This window comes from Scomber japonicus, chromosome 3 (assembly GCF_027409825.1).
Source record: "Scomber japonicus isolate fScoJap1 chromosome 3, fScoJap1.pri, whole genome shotgun sequence".
Taxonomy (NCBI): Eukaryota; Metazoa; Chordata; class Actinopteri; order Scombriformes; family Scombridae; genus Scomber; species Scomber japonicus.
In genome coordinates, this window is record NC_070580.1 from 26,318,366 (window position 1) to 26,343,603 (window position 25,238).

The 25,238-nt window shown below is 39.1% G+C and overlaps 1 protein-coding gene across 1 annotated transcript; it reads left to right on the forward strand.

Annotated features, from left to right (window-relative positions):
• The first annotated feature begins 1,027 nt into the window (after positions 1-1,027).
• On the forward strand, positions 1,028-24,415 carry cers5 (ceramide synthase 5). Its single transcript, XM_053316071.1, has 10 exons — positions 1,028-1,200; positions 12,431-12,536; positions 13,661-13,791; positions 14,146-14,203; positions 14,367-14,417; positions 15,528-15,620; positions 19,213-19,341; positions 20,047-20,153; positions 21,881-22,037; positions 24,186-24,415. Exons 1-10 carry the CDS (start codon positions 1,028-1,030, stop codon positions 24,351-24,353), a joined length of 1,173 nt encoding a protein of 390 aa, XP_053172046.1. The 3' UTR covers positions 24,354-24,415.
• The last annotated feature ends 823 nt before the right edge of the window (positions 24,416-25,238 follow it).

Genomic DNA, 25,238 nt, shown 5'->3' on the forward strand with positions numbered 1-25,238 from the left:
TTTGAGCAAACTAATTAGTTCAGCAGCCAAGATGCCACCTAAACGCTGTAAAGTGTGGCATTTTTACATGTCTGTTACACAGGATAAAAGCAAGTGCACAAAATGTGTAATGCCTAATGGGTATTGAATGAAGTACTCAGTTTTATCACTTTAACCCTCCTGTTGTGCTCCAGTCAAGGAAGGAAGAAGGGAGGAAGAAGGAAGGGAGGGAGGGAGTGAGGGAGGAAGAAAGGGAGGGAAGGAGGAAGGAAGGAAGGAAGGAAGAAGGGAGGAAGAAGGAAGGGAGGGAGGGAAGGAGGGAGAAAGAAAGGGAGGGAAGGAGGAAGGAAGGAAGGAAGGAAGGAAGGAAAGGGGGGAGGGAGGAAGGAAGGCAGGAAGGAAGGCGGGAAGGGAGGAAGGAAAGAAGGAAGGGAGGACGGAGGAAGAAGGACGGAAGGAGGGAAGGAAGGAAGGAAAGGCGGGAGGGAGGATGGAGGATGGAGGGAAGGAAGGAAAGGTGGGAGGGAGGAAGGAAAGGCGGGAGGAAGGAAGACAGGAAGGAGGGAAGGAAAGGTGGAGTGAAAGGAAGGAAGGAAGGACAGAAGGAAGGAAGGAAGGGAGTAAAGAAGGAACAGTCAAAACAGACGGGGTCAATTTGACCCGGGAGGACGACAGGAGGGTTAAGGGTATTTGGTGCTGGTATCATCAACATTCAGCCCTCTGTTCTTCTAAATACCACATTTTTTTACACGACGCACATTTAACCTAGCCTTAAATCAAATATCGTGATACTTCACCTCTCATCACATTCACCTTACTGACAAAAAACAAAAAACAAAAAACAGTGACGATTATTATTTTGAAAATCTGCACCGGAAGTGTAGTTGCTGTATTGCTAAGCGACGCCTGTGCGGTGAAGTTGAGGCTGATAAGTCATCACACAGTTACTCAGGGGCCGGAGAGCTGTTCATCAACTTTCACACGTTGTTTCCTTCGGATAAGAATAAGGGATTAGTGTTGACCGGCCGGGGACAGAAACAGCGGGAACATGGCTGCTCTCTCAGCCTGGTTTTGGAACGAGCGCTTCTGGTTGCCACACAATGTAACCTGGGCGGATTTGGCAGACCCAGCTCCCGGGGTGGAGTACCCCAAAGCTGGACACTTGTTCAATGCCTTGCCGCTGGCTTTGGTGATTTTCGTCGTCAGGATACTCTTTGAGAGGTTCGTATATACTGTTCATGTCAGGTATGCTTTCTCGTAAATGAGGGAAAATCCCCATTGTTACTTTTTTTCTTCCTTTTCCTCCTCACAGCAGCACCAGCAGGATGATGATGAGGCTGCTAGTTGTTGTGTGGGAGGAACATCAGTATCTTTACATGTGTGTTATTGCAGGAGTTCACACATTTTCCTCTTGTCAAACCACTTCCTTAGTATCAGTGGGGGTTTTTTTTTTAATCCTTATTACTTCCACAAGTGTGAAGACAAATTAGAGATAGTCAGATGTCCTGCAGGTTAACTTGAAGTGAATGCATCATTGTTAAACTACCATTATTTGTGTTACTCCACACATGGCTGCCCTGCCAACTTCCTGCTGCTCTGAGTCTTCCAGTCACTCCTCAGCAGGTTGCCCATCCAATCCTGTGAAAATGTTAAAGGATATGTTCACAGTTTTTCAGATTCAGTTTTCAAGAGCAAGCTTAAAGACGTACTGCGCAGTAAAACATGCTTTTTTCATCTGTAAGGTGAATTAAATGGCTGTTCTGTGATTAAACATATCAATGCTGTTGTTATTATCGGCATTGACACCAAATTTATAAAAATCAGCATTTCTTGGTTTGGAAATTCAACCTGTCGTCAACCTGTCATCTGCTGTGTAAACGCAGCCCTGAAAAGGCGGGACCAATGCTGATGCAGAGTTAACCGTTCTCATGAAAGTTTCTAAATGGTAGAATAATAATGCCAACCTCATTCAGCCCAGTGCTCATTTTATGCTGATTGAGACAGACAGTTATAGTCTCAGGAGTTAACAGTAGTACAGCATCATTGGCCTGCTGGAGGAAATCTCTCAGTCTGAGACTGTCAGTGGGAGGAAGAGCTGCTGGCAACTACAGAAACAACAGAAATCCTCCTTACATCTCGCCCTGCAGCTCCTAAACTCTTTGGCTATCTCTTCCTGCATTTATCAGCAGGTAAAATCTTGTTTAAAAATATTAAATATCGGTGTAACCGGAGCACTGTCTGTCCTGTCTGTCAGCTGAACCTGTCCACGCTAAAACTGATCCTGCCCAACGTGGTGGAGCCTCTCCTCAGTGGACAGGTTCAGCTGACAGGACCCGTCCAAAGTGGGCCAGAGCTGTGGTCAGCTAGGTCCAGGAACATCTCTGGTTATACAATTTAACATTAAAAAAAAAAAAAAAAGATTTTAACATCTGATAATTGCAGGAACAGATAGCTGGGGAGATAAAGAACTACAGGATGACATATGAAATGATTTCTGGCCTGTCTGTGAGCAGCTACTGCCCTCCCACTAATTTAAGCTTCAGATAAACTTTTAAATGCATTTTTGCACAAAATGAGTGTGTGAACTCACTGTGTTTGGTCCCCTTTACATACTTTGGAAGCACACTTGAAAGGGAACTTCTTTTCACAGACAGTGTGAACAGGAGGAGTTATTACAATGAGGAAAACCTCTTTCAGTTTACACATGTGATTATATGGTATTAAAAAAAAACACACACACACACACACACACACCCTTGCTTGGTACACACTTGGATGGCAGCCAGCTGCAGGCCTTGGCTACACAACCAAATGAAGATGTCCTGAAGGCATTTAGCTTCAGCAAGTCGGAGCAATGTGTTTTCGTCATTCATTTGACTATTGTTTCATAGTTAATGTTGTCAAGTTATCTTACTGCAGTCTGACCCTCTTCCTCAAATAAAGATAAGCCATGTCCAAGCTCACTACCATACTGATAAGAAGAAAGCAGGGTTAGGCAATTTTATGGTACATGTGCAGTACTGTGCAAACGCTTTTGGTACAGAAAGTAAAGTGAAGATGCCATTTATAGTTTTTACTTGTCGTGACCACACTTTTAGTTTCTCACGACTCTTACTGTATGTTTGTGGTCATTGTCATGCTGCAGACAGAATTTGTGGTGATCAGACACTTCTATGATTGTACTGCGTGTTAGATTAACACCTCCTAGAGTGTCTACAACTTTTGTAAAGTACTCTAGGTGATGGTCGGTGGGTCAGCTTGCGTTGCAGACAGGTGGAGGTGTGGCGGTCCCACCAACAAATCCTATTCCCTTACAAGATCCCACAATTGCTCTCTAAAAACAGATTTCTGGTTGTGAAGTGTAGCCTGTTGGTCTGGGAAGGCAAGAGGTGATGCTGGTTAAAATTTGACAAACCCATGAGGTTCAGCTCAAGAACAGCGAGCAGTAAAGAAAAGGCTCTGATACCAGTTTTCTTATTTGATTGGCAGAAAGACTGAACGTTGTACACAGTGACTAGTGTACTAAATGGTCTGATGCAGTGGTTTTACTGGTGATGATTGAGGTTTTTTTGTTTGTTTAATGTGTTGATGGAGGTTTTGTCCTTTCTGTAAATTAAATCTGTTTCCAGCTTCCAGTTTAGATCCTAACATGTGATGGAAGCTGGAACCAGATCATTTTAGTTTTATTTAAAAAAAAAAAAGTATTTAAAACCATTGATTATCTAAATAGTTATTAAGCATAATGCTAAGGCGATTTTTTTGTCAATTGGTATCGCTCCACTTTTATCTCTGAAGGACAATGAACTTTCCAAAAAATGCACTATATCTCGATAAAGTTTGATACAGTAATATAAAAGTACATATACAGTGATAGAAAACTTTATTCATCTAGCTCACTCTCAATTTCTGATAGTATTTCCTGCGATGAATACACAATTTTCTGTGTAATGTATTTTCACTTCCAGTATGACTCTGCATTCTGTGTTTCAGTATAGCATCGTGTCACACAAGGTGGGTGTTACCATTGACATGTCACGGTGTTTCATGGTGGCTGAGTATTTCCTGGCTGTAAAATGTTGTTTGGTCAAGGGTCACATTAAGCCAGTAGTCCAGGAGTTACTTTTAGCTATGTAGCCTTGTGTGACCTTTAATCAGAAAGCTTTCTATTGTTGTCTGACCACAAACAGAAAGATACATCTGTTACTAAACCTCAGTTGATGTGCACAGAAGCATAACGGTCTGTTTGAACTCTGGTTCTTCTTAAAATTATTAGTTGAAGAAATTGACCTGAATGATCCCGTAAATCTGAATTATGTATGCATGCAGCTGGATTAGGTGTTTTGTTACACAGGCTCGGCTTCTTCACTTTAACACCTTCGGGGCCAGCTCCAAGCATGGCATAAAACTTAGCCCGTTTAATTCAGACACGGTCAAGTGGCAGTAAATAAGGAGCGATCAGATATTGGAGGTGTTTAAGGAGAGTTGCTGAGGCGTTGGCTAATATGGACACAGCACTGAGACAGCACGACTCCAGTGCCAAAGCTGAGCGTCTCCTTCTCTTGTGTGACGCTGTCCTCAAGGAGACACCAGGTGATGTTATCAGAGGTGTCTCTGTCACTGTCTGACTCATTTATTTATTCATCAAAAGAAGAAGAAAAAACATCACACCATAGCCTCCCTTCCTTTATTTCTTTCCGCTGAATTCAAACACCGGTTGTGCAGTTTGATATATACACACAGTGGACTTAATATCACCTGCTGTTCTCACACACTCGCAGTAACTGTGTCAGGCATTCACAGAATCACTCACTCATAAGGTTGAGTTTTGATGTGGGTGTTTTCTCTCTCACATCCTGCCACAAACTGGTTTTGATTTCACTGGCTGATTCTAGTCATTTCACACCAAGTATAGCGTGAGTATCATAACTGTTATCTTGGAAAACTATAGTATGTGGTAACATCTCAAAGATGAGTTCAGTTCTTTCTTTCTTTTTTGTAATGAGAAAAGAACATTTCTTTACTGTACTAAGTATAAGTACAGTAAAGGCTTTATAACATCTGTGTATAGTAAGATGTTTTTAATTCGTGTTGTTTGTGTATGTATACTGTATACTCACTTATACTTTAAAGCAACTGTATTAAATTCACTATGCATTGAAGTAATGAGCGGACGCCAAGCAATCAGCAAACATGCACATTTTGATCAGGCAATGCACTAGTGATATAAAAACCTCCAAAAACTAATAATGTACCTATAATCTACAAAGGTTAGAGAGACAGTAATAAAATAATACAGTAAAATCTGATCAATTACAGTAGTAATTAAGTAATAAAGTACAAATATAGTACTCAACAGAAAATACAATTCTGCATGTTAGTTTTAAAAGGAAAGGTTTTAAAAGGTGCCAGAAATACAGAATGAGCTGTTGGTATTTTAATAGTAATGCATTTGACAGGTTATGTGTACAGTCACCTTGAGCTGCATGTCTAGACTTATGAACTGTGAGAAGGGCGTTTATCTGCTGAACCTACATGTATACCTTGTACACACGTGTTTGGCAGGTCAGAGACGTAGCTTGGAGTTCATTCTTATAATGCTTTAAATGACTTTATTGTGGAAGCAATGGCAAGCTAATGAAGTGAGGCTAGTGTTGGGCTAATGTGGTCTCTTCTTGTGGTTCCAGTTTAGAGACTAGCAGCTGCATTTTGTAGTCAAATTGTAGTCATTTAGTGTTTTTTTATATTGAGTGCAGAACATAGAGAATCACAGTAATATAGATAATAAAGACACAAACAAGCAGAAAGAAAAGGTTTGATTTTGGAGATTTTATCTGAAAAAATCCAATCTGAATAATCTCTTGTACTTGGTTCTCAAAGGTCAGACCTGATTTGAAAGATAACTCACACGTTTCTGGCAGATGGCCCAGTATTGGTTGGCATGAGCTCCATTTAAGCTTTCATTTCTGCCTAGCTGGTTGGGTGAGGCATATATAATTATGGCCTTTATCCTCATTTAGCTGGAGAAAGTAACAATACATTATTTATCTTAAGAGCAGTTATTAGGTCACCTAAAACTACAAGATTTAGTTAAGTTAACAAAAAGATATAATTGTTTATCATCTAGAGCTGCAACGATTAGTCGATTGATTAGGTAATCGATAGTCAGAAAAATATTTTGATAATCATTATAGACATTTTTTAAGCCAAAGTTTAAAAAAAAAAAAGTTTATATAGTAGTTACAAAAGTTTATTTTAATTGTACCAGTGTTGGCTTACAGATATTTTTTTTTAATCTGCTGTCCCTTGACAGGCCAAATTGAACATTGTTTCTAAATTGCTGGTTTCAGCTTTTAAAACATGATGATTGAATGCTTTTCTTTGTCATACATGATAATAAACTGAATATACTTGTGTTTTGGACTGTTGGTTGGACAAAACAAGACAAGTGATGATGTCACCTTTAACTCAGGAAAATTCTAACAGTCGTTTTGTGCTATTTCCTAACATTGTTTTAAACCAAACAATTGATTGAGAAATCAAGAGAAAAATGAAACGTTGTGCCTACTAATTATGGGAGAAAGGGAAGCCATGTACATTGAGAAAGGACTAGGGCCAAGAATCCACCTCTGAGGTACACCGCAAGGTTTGATAGAGGAAGAGATGAAGCTGCCCAGTTCAACAGGAAAATACCTTTCAGTGAGATGACTAGTGAGTCAACTCAGTAAAATATGATGACCAATGGTGTTGAATGTGGCTACAGATGCTAGAATTGAACAAACATGATGACTTTTCTGAATGTAGCTTTTAAATGTGTAACATTTTTACAGCTTTTGCCGTCACAAATATTTGCCTCTGTTCTTGGGCAGGTTTTTTTTTTTTTCCTTTTTTTTTTTCCAAGTACAGTGCAGGATTTATCTTCTACCTGTTGCACCAGTTCCTGTCATTGCTTAATGTGACGGCTGTCTTAAATCCAACCCCCCCTCCCACCCCGTCTTCTTCTCGACCAGTTTCTTCTTGTTTGATCCTAATCATTGCTTTGCTGCTGGCAGTGACTTTGTAGATGGGAGCAGCCAGGCTGTTTGTAGGCGTAGGCCCCTCTAAGCCCTGTCATGGGTTGAGCAGTGTTAAAGGGAAACTGCAGGATTTTTTTTTACCTGGACCCTATTTTCCCATCATTTTGTGTCTAAATGACTAATGGAGACAACAATCCTTGAAACTGGTCCAATATTGAGTGAGAACGCTTCAGCTGGCAGCCTGGATATGAGCTGCTTTGTAATGCTTTGGGTCAGTTACAGCCATCAATGTATGTCCACTTATAGTGTTTCTTTTTGCCACTGCCAGGCTCAGATTGTTATTATAAGTATGTGACAACATTATGCAAAGGATCATACAGAGAAATACAACTTTTTCTTTACCTTTCTCTTTATCCGGTTTATTTCTTATTCTGTCTTACCAAGTCTCACTCAAGGAGGAGTCTCATTCTGAAATCGTGTGAGAATTGAGTTGTCGCAGGCAGACGGTTAAATAATCAGCTAAATATTCAGCCATGACTTTGGAAATCTTTTATATAACACCAAGCTATGTTATGCCCGCCTCTCTCTCCAACTCTCACTTGTTTCCACCTTCCTGCAGTCGTAGCTTTAGTGGAGATGCACTTATTTTAAAAACTGTTGTCCCCATTAGACACAAATTGAAGGGGAAATAAAGTCCAGCTTGTACAATCTTGCCATTTCCTTAAAGTCAACTGAAATGTGTATGAAATAGCAAAAGTGGACCTTGTTTTCTGTTGCTACCCACTTTCCTCATAAAACAACCAGCATTTCTGTTTGTCAAAAACCTTTAAGGAAGTGAGGGTACACACTGTGAACAAAGGTGTTGATATGATGCATTAAAACATCTTCCTTGTTCATAGTTCTGTTTATTTTGGCATTGTCTCTTCCTAAAGTTACAGTTCTTCCACTAAACTGTCAGTTCTGTTTTCAAAAACACAAATGAAGGCCGCAATTACAGCCAGCGCTGTGCTATGAATAGAGCCGTGCCTGTGCGTCAGCTTAGCCTCTGGGACTTCTCCCGGTGTCAAGGTTGTGTGTAGCTTGCTGTCCTTTCCCTTCACAGCCATCAGGACTACCAGCGTCCATGTACGTGGACCACACTGAACCTGTCTCTTGGTAACAGGCTTTGTGTATGTTGGAGTTGTCTTGGTTCTGAAGAGGAACAGGGATGTTTTGACGTTTGACATAAATAGATTACACCCCTCCCTGGTTAGCACTGCAGGCTCAGGCTTGCGTGGGCTATTTTTGGTCAATTCACGCTCCTGTTTGTTGTAAATTTGAAAAGCCTGCTTTTATGAGAGAAGCAAGTTGTCTGCATCTGTGCCGCGGCATCTCATCGTTCGGCTAGCCCATGTGACTGGGTAACAGTTTAATAGAGAGAGATTGTTAGAGAGCTAATGCATGCACTCAGAGCCTTACCTCTGAGTCAATTGAGCTTCAATCAGACTTCCAAGCTGCTTTTAGGTGATCTGAGTGCCAAACATTGATCCCAGGCATGCTGTCTTTGCTTGTTTAAAGTGTTTTATGCTCATGATGCACTTACATAGAGGATTGTAAAGTGGATTACCTTGAGCAATGTTTAACATCATGATGCATGACACAGCTTAATCCAGTTGAGCTTCTGTGCTTTGTTTTGTCTGTTCGCACCTCAGTGTCACACAGATGACACGCTCACCACAGATTTGGGTAAATTTACATTCAAACTATAATTAAACCAGTTTGTGAAGTGAAACTGCTCATCAAATGCCAATTTAAAAACAATTAGGAGTCCTTTTGAAAAGATATCACCTGCAGGGTTATATTTAGTCTTCTAAGCTCGTCTTGTGTACATTTCATAGACATGCTAGTTAGGATGAGTAAAAGTTATACAACCCGGCCTGTTTGATCTACATACTTGTCATTTCTCTCTTGAGGTGAAGGAAAGTTGAGTGATGAGAGGTAAAGCTGGTTCTTGGAGACAATGAAGAACATGGAAGATAAGAAGTGTGAACGTTTTTTTATCGAACAAAAGGTGGCAACGCTTTGTGTTTTTCAAAAACATACCTCGTTATCAAGATGTTTCAAGAGCTGAGAACTTCGGGGGGAAAAAAAGTTTAAACTTGTTTTGAGGTTGTTTTTTTCCCTCCTACTTTGCTCATAATGGAACATAATGGAGGCTGGTCTGTGGTGAGTATCAGTTTCCTACGATCAGGCCCTCTCTCCTTCCACACCTTTGACACAATGGAGGTTTCATCGTACGGAGGATTTTGCTATGGTTCAGTGCTGGTTTAGTATGTCGGAACCAATACCTGAAGAACCTGATTGTGTCAGGACACGAGGTGAAAAGCTAATACGATTCAGTATGATTAGGTTTGTAGGCATGGAGGATGCATAAAATCAGAGTATTGAAGTTTAGAATCGTCATTGTTCACTATAGCTGTCATTTAGAGCGACCGACCAGTCAACCAATTGTTTTATGGGAGTCATTTTTATTGAAAGTTAGCTATGAGTCAATACTGGAAAATGAGAGTTACATCTCTGTCATCAGTAACAGTATTCACAAAAGTAAAAAAACAACAAAAAGAGCAGCGTTTATACACATAGTTGATACAGCATTTTTTCATTTACATCAGTTTAATTGATAGTTGAAGAAGACTATTAGTTGACTGAGAATTTCATGCGTCGAGGAAAGCCCATTAAGTTCATTAAACTGATCTATTTTTAGACGCTTGTGATGGGAAACCCCCAACACATCGACAGCGTGAGATAGTCGTGTTAAATACTTGTGTCAAGCATGATCAACCTGTCTGTGATTCAATCTCATGAAATTAGAAAATCACATCATGTACGACGAGGAGTTAAAAGCAGAGTTTTCACTTGTATTTGATCCTCATGCAGAGAGCTTATAAGTTAGTAATGCAAGGTCTGCTCGGCAAAACTGTCGTCATGGGATGAATGTCAACGTTAAAAGATGTGTAAGGATGAATTCATGGCAAAACTGGCATTTAAATAGATCCTGTAATAGGTGGAGACTGCACATATATGTTTATTTAAGGCTTTAAACAGAAAATGACTTCAGCTGCAGAGTGTAGTGTGACAGCATGCAGCAATACGGTCATTTTAAATTGTAACAGGCTTTTTTTCTCATTGATTCACTTGTTTCGAAGGTCCTTCACACAAGTCAAAAGTTGAAACTATTAATCGATTTGTCAAAACAGAGAAATAATTGGCAACTATTTTGATACAACCAAATCGGTTCCAGTTATCAAATATAAGGATTTGCTGCTGTTCAGTCTTGTGTCATTGACGTCACTGCTGTGAAGTTTTGATGGGTATCTTAAGGCTATTTTTTGACACCACGTAGACAAAATTGATTCATCTGCAGATCGCAAAAAAGTATTATTTGTAGCCCTGAGCAAGTATACGCTTCACTTTCTGGAGTACTTTCTTTAAGGATTTAACATTTTTTGTATTCCCATTATAATTAGAGGTTTGTCGACAGTTCACCACAAACTACAACTTCCAATTTAGCTGGTTGAGTTTTATTTTTGCGTATGTAACAGAGCAAGTCGGGGAATTTCCAGAAAATTGTTGGAATTTAAGGGAATTGTGATGATTTTCAGCGGAATGCACTTTACACCCTGTTTTCATACAGTTTGATTGCATTAAACTGTTATCAGTTCAGTATTGCAGTATTATTTATGCTTCTTTATAGGTAACAAAAGTAAAAGAATACAATTTTTTAAATTGGTGTAAATTTTGAAGTATGATAACAGTCATGGAAACTATTAGAAATGACAGGATTTTATGTGTTTATTAAGTTTATTTTCTTGTATATAGATGAAGAGTAAATTGTTCTGAATCAACAACATACCAAAGCTGCTTTACAGAAGCAAATCCGACACTGACCTCATGGACTCAGAACTACTTTTTTTTCCAAATGAGCTTTATTTTATTGTAGCAGCACCAAACCTGAAGCAGAGGAAGCTGATAGCAAAATGATGGCAGTTACAAACCAGATATCACTGCTGTGTCTGTGAAGTCTGATTCAATGGAGCTCCACATTTTTTGATGATAAAAGAAGGTTTTTGGGAATGGCATGTTGAGTTTCACAAATGTAGATATCACAAGTAAAGACCACAGGAATGGGTTTCTTTAAGAGGTTCTGTGTACTTTTGTAAATGATTGATTGTGCTTTTTTGTTCTGCTCAACAAAAGAGTATTTAACCTCACCGGCAGTAATATGAAAGCATTAACTACAGCCTGGGAGTCATGTGTACAGAGATGTCTAGCCATCTGGGAAGCAGTCAGACAAAACCTGCAGCTTACAGGACCATAAAAAAACCGTCTCAAGCCAACATGCAAGAAAACATTGTTTACACAAACCCTCTACATGATATGAAAATTAATTTAATTTCTGCTAATTAATTCTCTTGTCTTGCTTCTCTGTGACTTAGTACTTTGTTGAAGGTCAGTGTATTACAGTGCACAGAGATGCATTGTTTCAGCCTACAGGCATGAACTTGAGACCTGAACCCTGCCTCTCCTACCCCTGCATCTCACAGGCTATTACCACATTTGAGACCTAAAACCTGTGTGAATATATAAAGTTTCTCATGGAATAAAATTCACAGCAAAACACAAATAGCTTATAACAACTAATAAGTCATTCTTTGTGCGTGAGGCAGTAACAAATGATCAGCACATGAAACTGTGAAACATTTATCTTATCTGTAAGTCACAGCACAGCTTCATCTTTTCCTAAACGTGGTGCAATGAGTGTTTATGCTGAAAAAACAAAGCTTACCTCCCAACTGAACGTGACAGTTTAGTCATAATCCAGATCAGAACCACAAGCAGAGGCCACACAAGGTCATGGTGTTCCCATAATGACAAAGGCCTCCCAGAATCACTGGGGACTTTCTGATGCTCCCCTTCAGGAAGTTTTTGCCATTTAGCTTGTAAAGCTAATGCAAACACATTAACCACACTCTCTCAGGGGTACTTTGGACAGACAGAGAAGGAGACATGTATTCATTCTTTTTTTTTTTTAAAAACCAACCAATCCAGACCAAAGCTTTTCTCAACAGAATGGCCTGTACTTTTCTGAAACTATCAGGCTTCAAATTTATCATTGATAGTGTGATGTTACAGAACTCTAAGGTACTTTGTCCCAGATGGAATACACTCCCATTGTCTTATGTCAAACAATATTAACCATCCTTTAAAATGTTTTCACATTGCTGAATTTTGACATGAACAATCAAAAGCAGCATTTTTGAATTTTGAATGTGCGATAGAAAGCTGGTCAGAGTTACTATCTGATCACAGATTGAACGCTGTTTAAACCACTGAACAAACAGATCCTGTAAGAGCTATAAATTGACCTTTCAGCTCTGACTTCTTCACTTCTGATGCAGATTTATTGCCAGCGCCTGTGCCCGGAGCCTCCACATTCAGCCAGGTGTTGGACGAAGAGCTCAGCCCAACGCAGTGCTGGAGAAAGTGTTTACATCCATCACAAAGGTTTGTTCTCCTTTTTTGGGCAATTTCTTTTTTTCCCATTAAGAAGCGTTAATGTTCTGTATCGTGACCAGTCCAAACAATCCAGCGGGGTCGATACTTGGACAATTGTGCTGTCGACGGCTTTGTGATCTCTGTTTCTTTGAGGTCAAGTCTCTAAAACAACTGTCCAGTAGATGAACAGAAACATTTATCTGTCTAAAAATAGAAGTCCTGTGTTTCTACCTGATCTTTTGTCGCTTTCTTGCAGGTCCTCGTGTTAAATCTACTTCTAACACCTTCATTTTTCAAAAAACGTGAAACAGGGTTAATAATGTCGGGCCCTGCCAAGTCATTTATGCCTCAAGGTCCCTTAGAAAGTTAATCAACCATGTTCCTTTGAAGAACATGATGAGGCTGACATTTTATATTTAGTTTAATCTTTTCAAATCTGTTGCCAGTTCAAATTGCAAATGGTCCTTCCACAATCATCTGCCTTTTAAAACGTGAATCATACATGTAATATATTCATGAATAAAATACAAATATTTCCCAGAACTACATCATGGACGCTACAAGACCAATAACAATACCTGTCTGTCTGATGAAATGCAGCGCTTTAGTGGAAGCTTTTCTCCTGATACTAAATTTGCATTTTTTGAATTCCCACTCTGGATAAACTGCAGCAGACAGACAACAAAGGGGTCGGGGGTAGTTCGCATGTGATTTGAGAGGAGCGGTGGAAACTGATTAACTGCTTGTTAATAAATCAAATCATTGTTGCTTGCAAGAAGATGGAAAAAAAAACAACATAAAGTCACATGGATTTTGTTTGGGGGAGTGAAATTCCACTGAAGGAGCTGAACATGACGAAACAATTTTGCAAGAGCACATTTCTGTCCCGGTCTTAACATTTGCAGAAAAATGTCTCACTTCTGTCATGGCTGCATCTCACTGAAACCTTTTAGTACAGATGTTCAGATCATGATTTATTTATTGCTGCCTTTTTACACGCTCGATGTGTTCGTTATCTTATCTTACAGATTAAAGCCAGTAACAGTGAATCATTACTAAAAGCTTGGACTGGCTACTGTAAATGACTAAGTCTTAATTTATACTGTCATGTCGTCTCTTCTCTCTCCTCGCAGAATCCAGACTCGCGCCATCTGGATGGCCTGTCCAAGCAGCTGGACTGGGAGGTGCGAAAGGTCCAGCGCTGGTTCAGACACCGCAGGAACCAAGATAAACCCAGTACACACACCAAGTTCTGTGAGAGCATGTAGGTTGACACCTGTTGTGTTCACCTTTGACATCTCTGCATGCTTGAGCTTACACTGGCTGTGTTTTCTATGTGTGTGTGTGGTGCGATACTCTGTGTGTATGTCTCAGTATCAGCAGAGGACATATTGGCTCATCCTCACTTCTTTAAGTGCATGCTAGGACTTGGATTTAGAGTTAAATTTAGAATAAAGATCAGATTAATGTGAGGTGAGACGTGTATTGCCGATGGCTAGTGCTACATAAATGTGCTTATGAATTCCAGCAGATGTGCGTTTGTTTGATCTTAATGAATTGTTGCTCTCTTACATCTGTCATACATTCTGGATGGTAATTTATTTTCGTTTACTTCTAGGTGGAGGTTTACATTTTATTTGTGCATATTTACTTATGGGTTCCAGTTTGTCTGGCAGGTGAGCACATCCACACATCCAAGTCTGGGAACAGTAATAAATGGGGAGAAACATTCTGTTAGCATTGTTCTCTCATAGATGGTAGATACTATAATAGCAGATAGATGATAGTATGAGCGCTTGTTTGCATAACTAATGTGTGTTTTTGTAAAAAATGTTTTAGTCTCCTTGGATGTGGGATACACGGCATTGCTGGTACGGTTATCCCTATCAGGTATGATGCACTCCTGATCTTTCTATATAATCTATCATTCAATCCAACACAACAACACTAACTACAAAACTGAACATTTATTGCGTAGGATTAATTTATACAGACACATCTAATGAACTGGTGCACAGAGATTGTGCAGAAAAGTGACAAGCGTTGAGTCGCTTTTATGTTACTTCCTTTTTCCTGTAATATTATAACATTATATCATGTGTCATTAGCAGTCTGATTAGTGTTAATATCACATAGATTTCCTTGTATTCCCACATATCATATAGAGAATAAATCGGTAGCATATACTGGTATTTATTTTATACTGTAAGAAAAGACAGCTTTGATCCTCACCTCAGAGCGGCAAACTAGATGGGTAACCACGAGCAACTACTACTATTGGTAGTATTATTATCATTTCATGTTTTCAGGATCAACCAATACAGTTGTTTTGTAAATGCAGTAATCTCTTAACTTTCAGTGGAATGACACAACAGTTAAAGCTGAGAGCACAGGGTGAGATTTTTGAGATCCTAATCTACTTTGAGGACTTGGCATGACACTTGTAATGACTGTATATTGCAGATTTCAGTTACACGCAGGTCTACTTGGTCAGATTTCCATTCATTTCCAGTTTGTCCAAATTACAGCATTACATTTCAAATATGTTTCCTGTAGTTATAAATGTTGCATGTGCTCTTTTGCTCACTTGGGAGAACATAGATTAAATCATAAACGCTCACATACCAAAAGCTACAGATCAGATTGTCCTGCCTCCTTTTTTTTGTAGTACTTTTTTTGTAAAGTCATGGCAAACGTTTTACAAATCAGTCATCATGGTCAAACTGAACTTCTAACTGCTCTTTTGTAGACTGAATCCATCTTAAAAGACATTGTTGTGCGTAGTACAGTTTACTATAAATCAGGACATCTCATGACTTATTGCAAAAGTAACCTCGAGCATCATGACTCACTGTTCCAGGATGTCTGTCGTAATGATTTGATCGTTGAGATTGTCGCACATGTTTGATATTAACTACAACTACAACTACTAAACACTCAAATCCTTCACAACTCCTTCAAAGTGACCCATTGAATCTCTCTCTCTTTGTGTCTCTGTAGATCATGACACCGGCGCTTTACCACTACTATGTGTCAGAACTGGCCTTCTACTGGTCACTTATGTTCTCCCAGTTCACCGACATTAAAAGGAAGGTGAGATGAACAACACTGTCTCTGCTGGGTTAGATCACACTGGATGCACCACAGTTACCACTCCCTGTTAAGCATTTTTTAATACAACCATTGTTCCTCATTTGGCAGTGGCACAGATTACGTCTGCGTGTGTGTGTGTGTGTGTGTGTGTGGGTGTGTGTGTGGGTGTGTGTGTGGGTGTGTGTGGGTGTGTGTGTGGGTGTGGGTGGGTGCACATTTGATGCAAAGTATTTCAAATAAATTCACATGGTCTCACATTGCATTTAGATTAAATCTGACCTAGGTTGCTTTGTTACAAACTCTTACAGTTATGTTAATTTTGGAAAGTCACATGTTTTTGTTTTTCCTGTGTGGGGGGGCGGGACGCTGCTGCTGCTGCTCAGTCTGTGAGCGCCTTGTATTTTCAGCCTGAGGGCACCCACTGTCATGTGATGGCAGGACGGAGCAAGCCTAACTCTGTTAGAATTATAGAAATTCCACAGAGCAGCAGAGTGTTAGAGCTGGAGTTAGTAACAAAGCCACTTGCCTCTTAATGTTTTACATGTTTTATACGACAAACTTGTGCAATATGATAATGGAAATGTATCTAAGTGCCATCAGATGACTTGTTTGTTTTAGTTTGACAGCTGAATGGAGAAAGAAAGATGGCCTGATCTGATATTCTGTTTAATTTGACTTTTTTTCTTCATTATATGAAGTTCAAGTGAGGCTCCTGTTCAGTCATTTGTTTATCATGAAGGAAATTCCATCAAGCCTTTCTCACCTCAAGTAGACACAGTATGTGATTACTTTCAGTGCATGCCAAACCACAAAGGTGGCATCTAAATTTGCAAATTAAACAAAGAAAAAAACTCTGTAATTGTAACAGTTGGAAAAGGTATTTCCAAGTACGGTAAGTACAAGAGACAGAAGTGATTTTCACATTTGAACCGGTCAGCAGTCTAAAATGTGCAGACTTGAAGGCCTTTCAGGGAGATCTGTAAAGATAGGTGTTGCACTTCACTGGTGTTACCAACGCTGGCGTCCTTTCATGTGGAACTGTAACCATTATTTAGAGTCAGGAGATCTTAGACTGGACTGTGGCAAGAATGTTAAAAGTTCTTGTACACAACATATTTATGGTTGTTAACATAATGCGCTTTGATTGGTGCTGCTGTTGTAAAAGAACATTCAAACTGCTGATTGTGTGTTTCATTATGTTAATGTTAAAACAAGTAAAGGCTAAGATAGTAGTAGACGGTATAGATGGAAAAACAGAACAACCACACCACTTTCATTTTAAAGAGGATATACAGTATGTTTATGACCACATACCTTGTTGACAGACCATGTGTTGCAGACCTCCATCTGTCTGTCTGTGGTGCAGTGTACTGCTGTCAGTCCAGATGACTTAACTGTCAAATTCAAATGTTTCCTGTCTCCAGCTTTGCTCTTAAGTCTCTGCATGTTTGTTTGCCCGAGGTTGCTGTGAACTGTTAATCTTTCACCTATATCTTTTCCCTCCCTCCAAGTCAGGCTGCACAAATCAAATGCCACTGTTGAGTCAGTAAAATATCAGCTTCAACTTTCTGTTTCCTCTTAAAAAGTGAATGTTGTCTGTTAAGAAGTAATGGTGACAAAATTCTGTACATACTATAGATTTGTTCTTGCTGGAGTGCACTTGTACGACTCATTCCAACCCCCTCCCACCTTGTCTGTGCATTAGCCTTCTGTTGCGGCTTTGCTAAATTAATATATATTATAATAACAGCTGTGAATGTCATGAATAGGGACATGGGTTGCCATGGAGATATGGCACTAAAACATTTAGAGGGGAGGAAACTACTTCCAGTGCAAAGAGCAAAACCACTCTAAATGTTGTCCTCTGTGTGTGCATATTTAGAGTTTCATGACCTCTCTTATGACGTGTCTTATCTTGTATTTCCCTCCACTCTGTGACAGTTGACCTGAATAAATAATTTTAGCATTAGAAACTGTGTGGTGTGTGGCTGAGTAGGCCCATGAAGCAACTGTTTTTGTCTTTTGTGGCAGTGATGCGGACAGGAAACTTGGAGAGAGACTTAATTAGTGTCATTGTGAATTCATACTGACATACCTATAACAGTAGGGCTACAACTATAATTGATTTATCTCTGTTTTATAAATGCTCCGTCTATAAAACATCAGAAAACAATTAAAAAGATATTTGGTTTAAAATAACATTAAAACAAAGATAGTCAGCAAATCCTCACAATTTAGAAACTGGAGCTGTCACATTTTTTTGCAATTTATGTAAAAAACCCCATAAAATTATTATTTAATCATCAAAATTGTTTCCAATTAATAAACTCTTGAACAACTAATTGTTGCAGCTCTACATAGTAGAGACAGTACTATTATAATGCATTAGTGTCCAACTGATTCTAAACATTATTTTACCTGTAAACCATGAACTGGATTGATAAAGATAAAGATACATTTATTGATCCCACAGTGATGAAAATTCATTGCTACAGCAGCTCAAAAAATAGTGATATAGAAAAAAAAAAAAAACAAAAAAAAAAATGTATACATACATGTAACAATAAAATTAAAAACTAAATAAAACGACCCTAAAATGCAATTATAACGTGTATATATACAACAATAAAATTATAAACTAAGAAAAAGGGACCTTAAAAAAGGACCCTAAAGTGCAACTATAGTGCAGCATTGTACAGTCTGACTGCAGTTGGAATGAATGACCTGTGGAAGCGCTCCTTCTTACACTTGGGGTGTATTACGTAGTCTGTCGCTGAAGGAGCTGCTTAAGGCCCTCACAGTCAGATGCAGAGGGTGAGAGGTGTTGTCCATGATGGAGGACAGTTTGGCTAAAACCCTCCTCTCTCCCACCACCTCTATGGGGTCCAGGGGGCAGCCACAGACTGATATTCGAGTGTTCATGTCCACACGTCTGTCTTCGTGTCCACACGTCTTGACTTCTTCAAGCCCTTTTGTTAAGAGTAAAAAGTGAATGTGTCTTTGTTATCGTGGCTTCTTTCTACTTCTTTTAAATTTCACTTGACTAAAACACATTTTTACCTACAGTCTGTTCAAGTCAGCTGTAGGACAGTACAGTTGTAACTTAGGATCAGATAGACTTTTTATTTTTTCCTTGTTATGTTTATATAAATATACAATATATTTTATTTTAACATTCTTTGATGGTTCTTGATGTTATGTTTTATATCATGTATTGTTGTTATTTGCTCTTTTTCTCTGCTTAACATGACTTTTGTATTCTTATTTTCATGTTTCTAATTACCATTGGCTGTTTTTCTGTGTCTGTTAGCATTATGTTCTTTGTTGACTTCATCATTGTACTTAGAAGCATGTGTTTTTGTACTTAATTATCACTTTATTTTGCTGTTTTAATGATCTATCATTTGTTCACTATTTTACTTCCTTTAACTATAAGCACTATTTAACTATATTTTCAAAGGACTCTGCATTATTATGATTATTTGAATTTGGGAAGTGCTAAATGCTCCACAGTTGCGTTTCCTTTGTAACACAGTTAATACACTCAGTGTTAATACTAATCAGCCCTCTCTCTCTTTTTTTTAAACTACAGGACTTCCTGATCATGTTCATCCATCACCTGGCTACGGTGGGCCTGATCAGCTTTTCTTACGTCAACAACATGGTGCGAGTTGGGAGCCTGGTGATGTGTGTGCACGACGCCTCTGACTTCCTGCTAGAGGTCAGTTAGATACAGTTAATTACACAGAAGTAATTAAGTCACACTCATCTTACAAAGCAACTGCACACTGCAACATTTCTTTCTGTGTTTAAGCCACAAATTACAAATCACATATACTTTACTGTGTTTTGCTTCTGGCCATGTTGGTAAGCATATCATAATTCTTATTGACATTTCTTCCATTGTAATTACATACACTCAACCTGTAACTGAGCCTCTCTATTCTGTCCTCATACTTAATATTTTATTTACAGCTGCACTGACTACATAAAGGGAAGGTCTGTCTTATAAAGCAGCCCCTAGGTGTATGTAATTCAATACCAGAGCAGTGGTTTGCCATTTTCAAGCACATTTGACATCAAAGAGGAATTATTGCTGATAAGTTTATATCCAAAATGCAAAACTATCACGGGAAAATATGAAAACTGTTGATAACTGTAGAGCCACAGCTTTTACATACAGCAGCTTCCTTTTAGTATATTACTCAGTTGCCTTTTTGTCTCACATCACTTGGTTTCTTCAACAATGGAGATGAATTGTGATTGTTATTTAGTGTTTCCAGTCACTTCCACTTGGCTAAAATCCAAACAGATTAGAGTATGAGACGAGGAATTTGATAGGGTTGCTCTTTGGGGTAAAAACAACATATTCACTTCACAGAACTTGACATAAAATGTTTTTTTGTATCCTTGTCTTTTCCAACAGGCAGCCAAGCTGGCCAACTATGCCAAATACCAGCGCTTGTGCGACTTCCTCTTCATTGTGTTTAGTGTGGCGTTCTTTATCACACGGCTTGTTATATTTCCAGTATGGTGAGTAGTACTGTAGTAACACCTGCATCATCACAGTAGTCATTGTAATCACTCTTGCATAATATATAACATTTGAGTCATTCAAATTCATGCAAAAACATCTATGTTTTATCAGAAGCAATGCTTTAGAGCTTTGGCTTTGAAGGTAGATTAAAATGTTTTCTGTTTGAAGACATCATAATCCTTCTGTGTTTTGATTTCTTAATGGAGACCTATTATTATGCTTTTTGTGGTTTTCTGTTATTTATACACTGTCATGATGTTGAATATCTGTATTAATCATGATCAAAGTTAATATATGTAGAAATTGCTCCCTGTAAGTCTAAAGCCAGAGCTTCAATCTGCTCCGAACGCCTTGTTTTTTTTTTCTTCTACCTTGCCGACAAGCTCACATCAGATCATCACACCCTCACGTAAACAGCCAACCATTTCATAGCCTTGGTTGCTAAGGTTGTTGCTAAGCTTTTCCCATGTGTGTCGTTCACTCACATGCATCGCATTAGGACAGATGGATGTGACATGCCAATTAAAAAACAAGAAAAAGTGTTGTTTCATGGTTGGTTTACGTTGCCTCCAGAGCGGCCAGAAGTCGGCTGTGATTCCTGAAACTAACCAATCAGAACAGAGTGGGCTCACCGAGAGGAGGGCCGAGAGGAGCTAAAACAGCTTGTTTCAGACAGAGGCTGAACTGAGGGGGTGCATAAAAAGCCAGTATACAATTAATTAAGATTTTTTAAAACTAAAAATCAAGTTACTCTAGTAGAGTTCCAGAATAAAAAGAGCTGGAAATGAACAAAACAGATCCCCTTTAAATCACTGTAATTTCAGTGCATGTAATGTATTATTGCTGTAATTTACAGCCTTTTAAATTTGTTTCATCTGACACAAGAATGGAAACCACCAGCCTCTGTTGTTTAAAAATAGACATAATAGTCATGATAGTAACCGTAGATGAACTCTGACCATAGATTAACTCTGACTGTTTCATTTACCTAAACCTAACCACGCTTTAACCACAACGTTGTTACATCATACAACATAATTATTTGTTTAATGACAAACAACACCCACAATGAAGGCTCAACATGTACGAATCTCGCAAGAGGTTTGTAAATGTGATGTAACTGTGACCGTTTGGTAAATCAGATAAGGTAATTTCCAAAATTCCCTCAATGTTTAACTAACAGACACCATTATAATTGTTCTCACCCAGACAGAAATGAGATCTTTACTAATGTTCAGACTTAGGGAGTTGTTCAGATACCAACTGTTCCTTGACAGAGACCTGGATGTTGAAGCTCAACCTCTAGACGGACAATAGGGAACCTATCATTGTCCAAAGTAACCTGACCAGCTATATTCAGTGTCTTGTGTAATGAGTGATAAAGCTAATGTTGCCGGTGCAGGTACCTGGACTGAAATCCATACCTCTGCTGGGGGAGGTGGGTCTGTTGACTACCTTCTGTCACTCACCTGGATTTAAAGGAAGATATGACCTCACTAACCACTCACCTAATGTTTCAGTGGATCTATGATACTCACCTGCGTTGCCATAGGCATCCAAAGGGGAATTACAATCTGTCTTGTCATGATGGGCCTCATTAGAAAAGCGCTGAGTAACAGTGCGATCTAACTGCAACGCGACAGCTCCTTTGCTCCCACTGGGATAAATGATTGTGTGACTTCTGTAACGGAGCAAACCTGACTGTGCCTCCTTCTTTTTCCAGGATCCTGAACTCCACTCTGTTTGAGAGCTGGGCTATAGTCGGACCATACCCATCCTGGTGGCTCTTCAACTCCTTACTGCTGGTCCTCCAAGTCCTGCATATCATCTGGTCCTACCTCATAGCCCGTATAGCTATCAAAGCCATGCTGCGGGGCAAGGTGGGTCACTATGCAGACTGGGAGATTACTGAGAAATTATTTTTCCTGCATAATCAAAGGAAAATATGCTAATTTTTTAGCTATTAGGATATATAAATAGCATGGTGTGTTAGTGTGTCTTTGTTGGTAGAAGCACCTGATGGTTTAATTTCTCTACATTTGTCAAAAGCTGGACTGTAGTTTTACAGTTTCCCGGTAAAGTACCTCCACCTTGGAATTATTGCCTATTGTCTGAGTTCAGACTGGTTTTGAGTACTGTGCAGTGGGATTTCATGATGGTTGATGCAGTGAAAAAAATATTTCACATGATTCAGAAGTCGTTTTTTTAAAAATGCGATTATGTTAGTGAAGCTCAACAAAAACTTCCAAACCTACTTGGAGAGATGTTATAGAGAAGTGATATAAATACATCTGTCTCAACCAGGCATCTTTCTTTATGAAGATAGGAGTTTATAAAATGTATGACATAACGTCAGAGCTGCTACTGGTGATGAATTTGCTGCTTCTACATTTTTTTCCAAGCCATCTCTGATTCTCTGTCTCATTTTTTCTGCAGACGCAGTTTGTTTCCTCTCCCTCTGGAATGAGAGAGGGAGATCCTCTCTTTCTGTCTATCTTTGCCCTGTGAGCCTTCCTCCCCTTCTTTCCTCGCTTCTCTCTGCTTGCTCTGTCTGAACTTTACCGTGTCTATTTTTTGCTGTAAGTCTCTCTTCTTTCACACGTCCTATTTTCATCTGTCCTCTTCACTCCTATAAAGATTTACTGTAATTGTGTCGTTGTTGGATTTAATTGGACAGCACTTGCAGTAAATCAACGCTCAGATTCAACTCCACTCATATAAACAGCAGTCAGAGGAGAGTTATAAATGATGAGTAATGTGGTAATGGTGTCATGAATGCCAGGTATGTCCAACTGTTTCTCATTAGTCAGAAGCATGAAATTGTCCCACACCACCACCCTGTGGTAATGATGCACCATGGTGATTTGCATGAATAGCGACACATTTTTAACCTTTTTTTTTCTTTAGAAAAAAAATCTCTTCACATCACGAACTTGTTTTCAAAATAGTTGGGTTTCACTACGTGTTTCACCTTAAAGCTGCACTCGCTAATATTTTTTGTGGGAATATACACATCATGTAATTAGTTTAAAACTTAAAAGTCACAACAGAAAAGTCTCCGGTCTCCACCAATCCAGATGTCACAGTTTCAAAGTGAAATTCATGTTACAGGTTTTAACAGTTTCTACCCACAGGAAAGATGAACCATATCATTTCTTGTGAAAAAGATGGAATCTGGGCAGCAATAAATCTTTTTCCTCATCACTTTGATATAAAGTGATCACAGAGCAGCTGGGTTATTAGATTAAATTCTTCATCATCATCTTTATTGTAAATCTACAAGCACAAATTAAGTTTGACTCTCATACATGACAGAGTAAAAGGACAGTCAGTAAAGAATATAGGACACTATTCAGATATACATCAGGAAGGTTAGTGACCAGTGTACAATCTAAACAGTCTAAAAAGTAACTGCTATATAGATATAACTCTAGTTCAAACTGTGAAATATCAGGTAGTAACAGTAAACACGAGCATGCTCTGTGAACTTTATGATTTCATGCTACATGATGTCTGTATATTTAAGATTTAATTTATCTCTGCCTGCTATTTGGACCCACCGTCATGTGAAATTCCTGAACACAGTTGTCATATTGAACTGTCTCCAGATACACTATTTCACCAGCCATCAAAGGTCAACCACACAGATGAAAAGTAACATAAACCCTTCATGAAAAATCTTTTGTAACTTAAAAGAAATTCTAAACATTGCTGATTTCCACACCACTTTCATAGCAGACAAATGCAGCCAGATTAATTTTTTTAAAGCAGACATTTAGTGGAGTTCTGTGCCCAAATATTTGGTGCACCTGTCAAAAAATATGATTTGACAAGCTGCAAAAAATCCACCTTAAATGGCCACCTGGGTTTAACTGTAGCACAGACTGTGATGATTTATTTACTTCAAGACATTTCTCATTTGGTGTTTGCAATTTTTTGACTATCCTCTGTGTGTACCTATTTGTCATAAGTGTCATATTTCATCTTGTCAGAGCTTATTAATCTTCCTTTCCCCGTCTGCCTGCTAGGTGTGCAACGACGTCCGCAGTGACATTGAGACCAGCTCGGACGAAGAGCCCAATAAGGCCGGAGACGGCGTCAAGATCTCCTCTCACACTCCCAAAGGAGAAAACGGCACCAACGGCCACTGTGTCGCCGCCGCCAAACCCAGAGTGCAGAACCACTGCAGCTGGTGACACAGAGGCTGAAGCTGGGAGCCTCCTGCAGCTCTTCCATCACGTGTCACGAGAGCTTCGTTCGTCTCCCGACGTTCCTATGACGTGCAAGGCTCACTCACACATCCTACACATTACACTGACAGTGAGCGCGCACAGATCGGTGTGTCGGTGGACTGATGACAAATACCCAGACACTGACAACTGCTCTCGAGAGCCCTGCATTGACCTGTACGACACATGTACAAAGCTAAAGCGACATGGAAATCAGTTAAAGCGAGTGATTTACAAATGGGATTTATTTAGTGAGTTCTGCTGCAGATGTTGGTTTCAATGTTCTCTCCCAGTTTTATTGGTCAGATGAACTTGAGTTTTGTTTTAAAAGGTTCATTCACACTTGATCTCACAGGGCAGAAAATAGCTAAACTACTCTCTGTTGGATATGACTTTTAAAGCATTTGGACAGCATCATAAGCAGGTGTTTTATATGGAACTGTGACTGTATTATGTTATAGCTGTGGTTTTATCAGCTCTTAAAAGCAGGTGCATCTGCTGTAAACACCTGCGCTAGACCAGAAGTGAAACATGCTTTAAAGTTTTAAACAGCAGAAGTATCTGCCCTTTTGCAATTTAGTGTGAATTTATTTTTTAACCACATTGTTTATCTATTTGTGACTTGTTAAGTTGTGTTTTACTGTTTTTTTTACTACATCTTCTGAGACCAAATGTTTATGAAATTGTCACTGCCTATGTAGGAATCGAGGTATGAGGACTGTACTAATTGTTCAGTATCACGTTCTCACTTGAGTGCCTTGTTAAAAAAAAAAAAAAGAGTTTCCAAATATATTCTGTTGTTGAAAGATGCTTTTTTTTACTCCACTCCTGTCTAGAAACATGACATTGCAC

Bases quoted from the DNA above. Each gene is read 5' to 3' on its own strand.
- cers5 (XM_053316071.1), top strand. From the start codon at position 1,028: ATGGCTGCTCTCTCAGCCTGGTTTTGGAACGAGCGCTTCTGGTTGCCA. The intron at 14,204-14,366 runs GTGAGCACATCC...AAAATGTTTTAG, and splicing joins GGTTCCAGTTTGTCTGGCAG to TCTCCTTGGATGTGGGATAC. The intron at 19,342-20,046 runs GTCAGTTAGATA...CTTTTCCAACAG, and splicing joins CCTCTGACTTCCTGCTAGAG to GCAGCCAAGCTGGCCAACTA.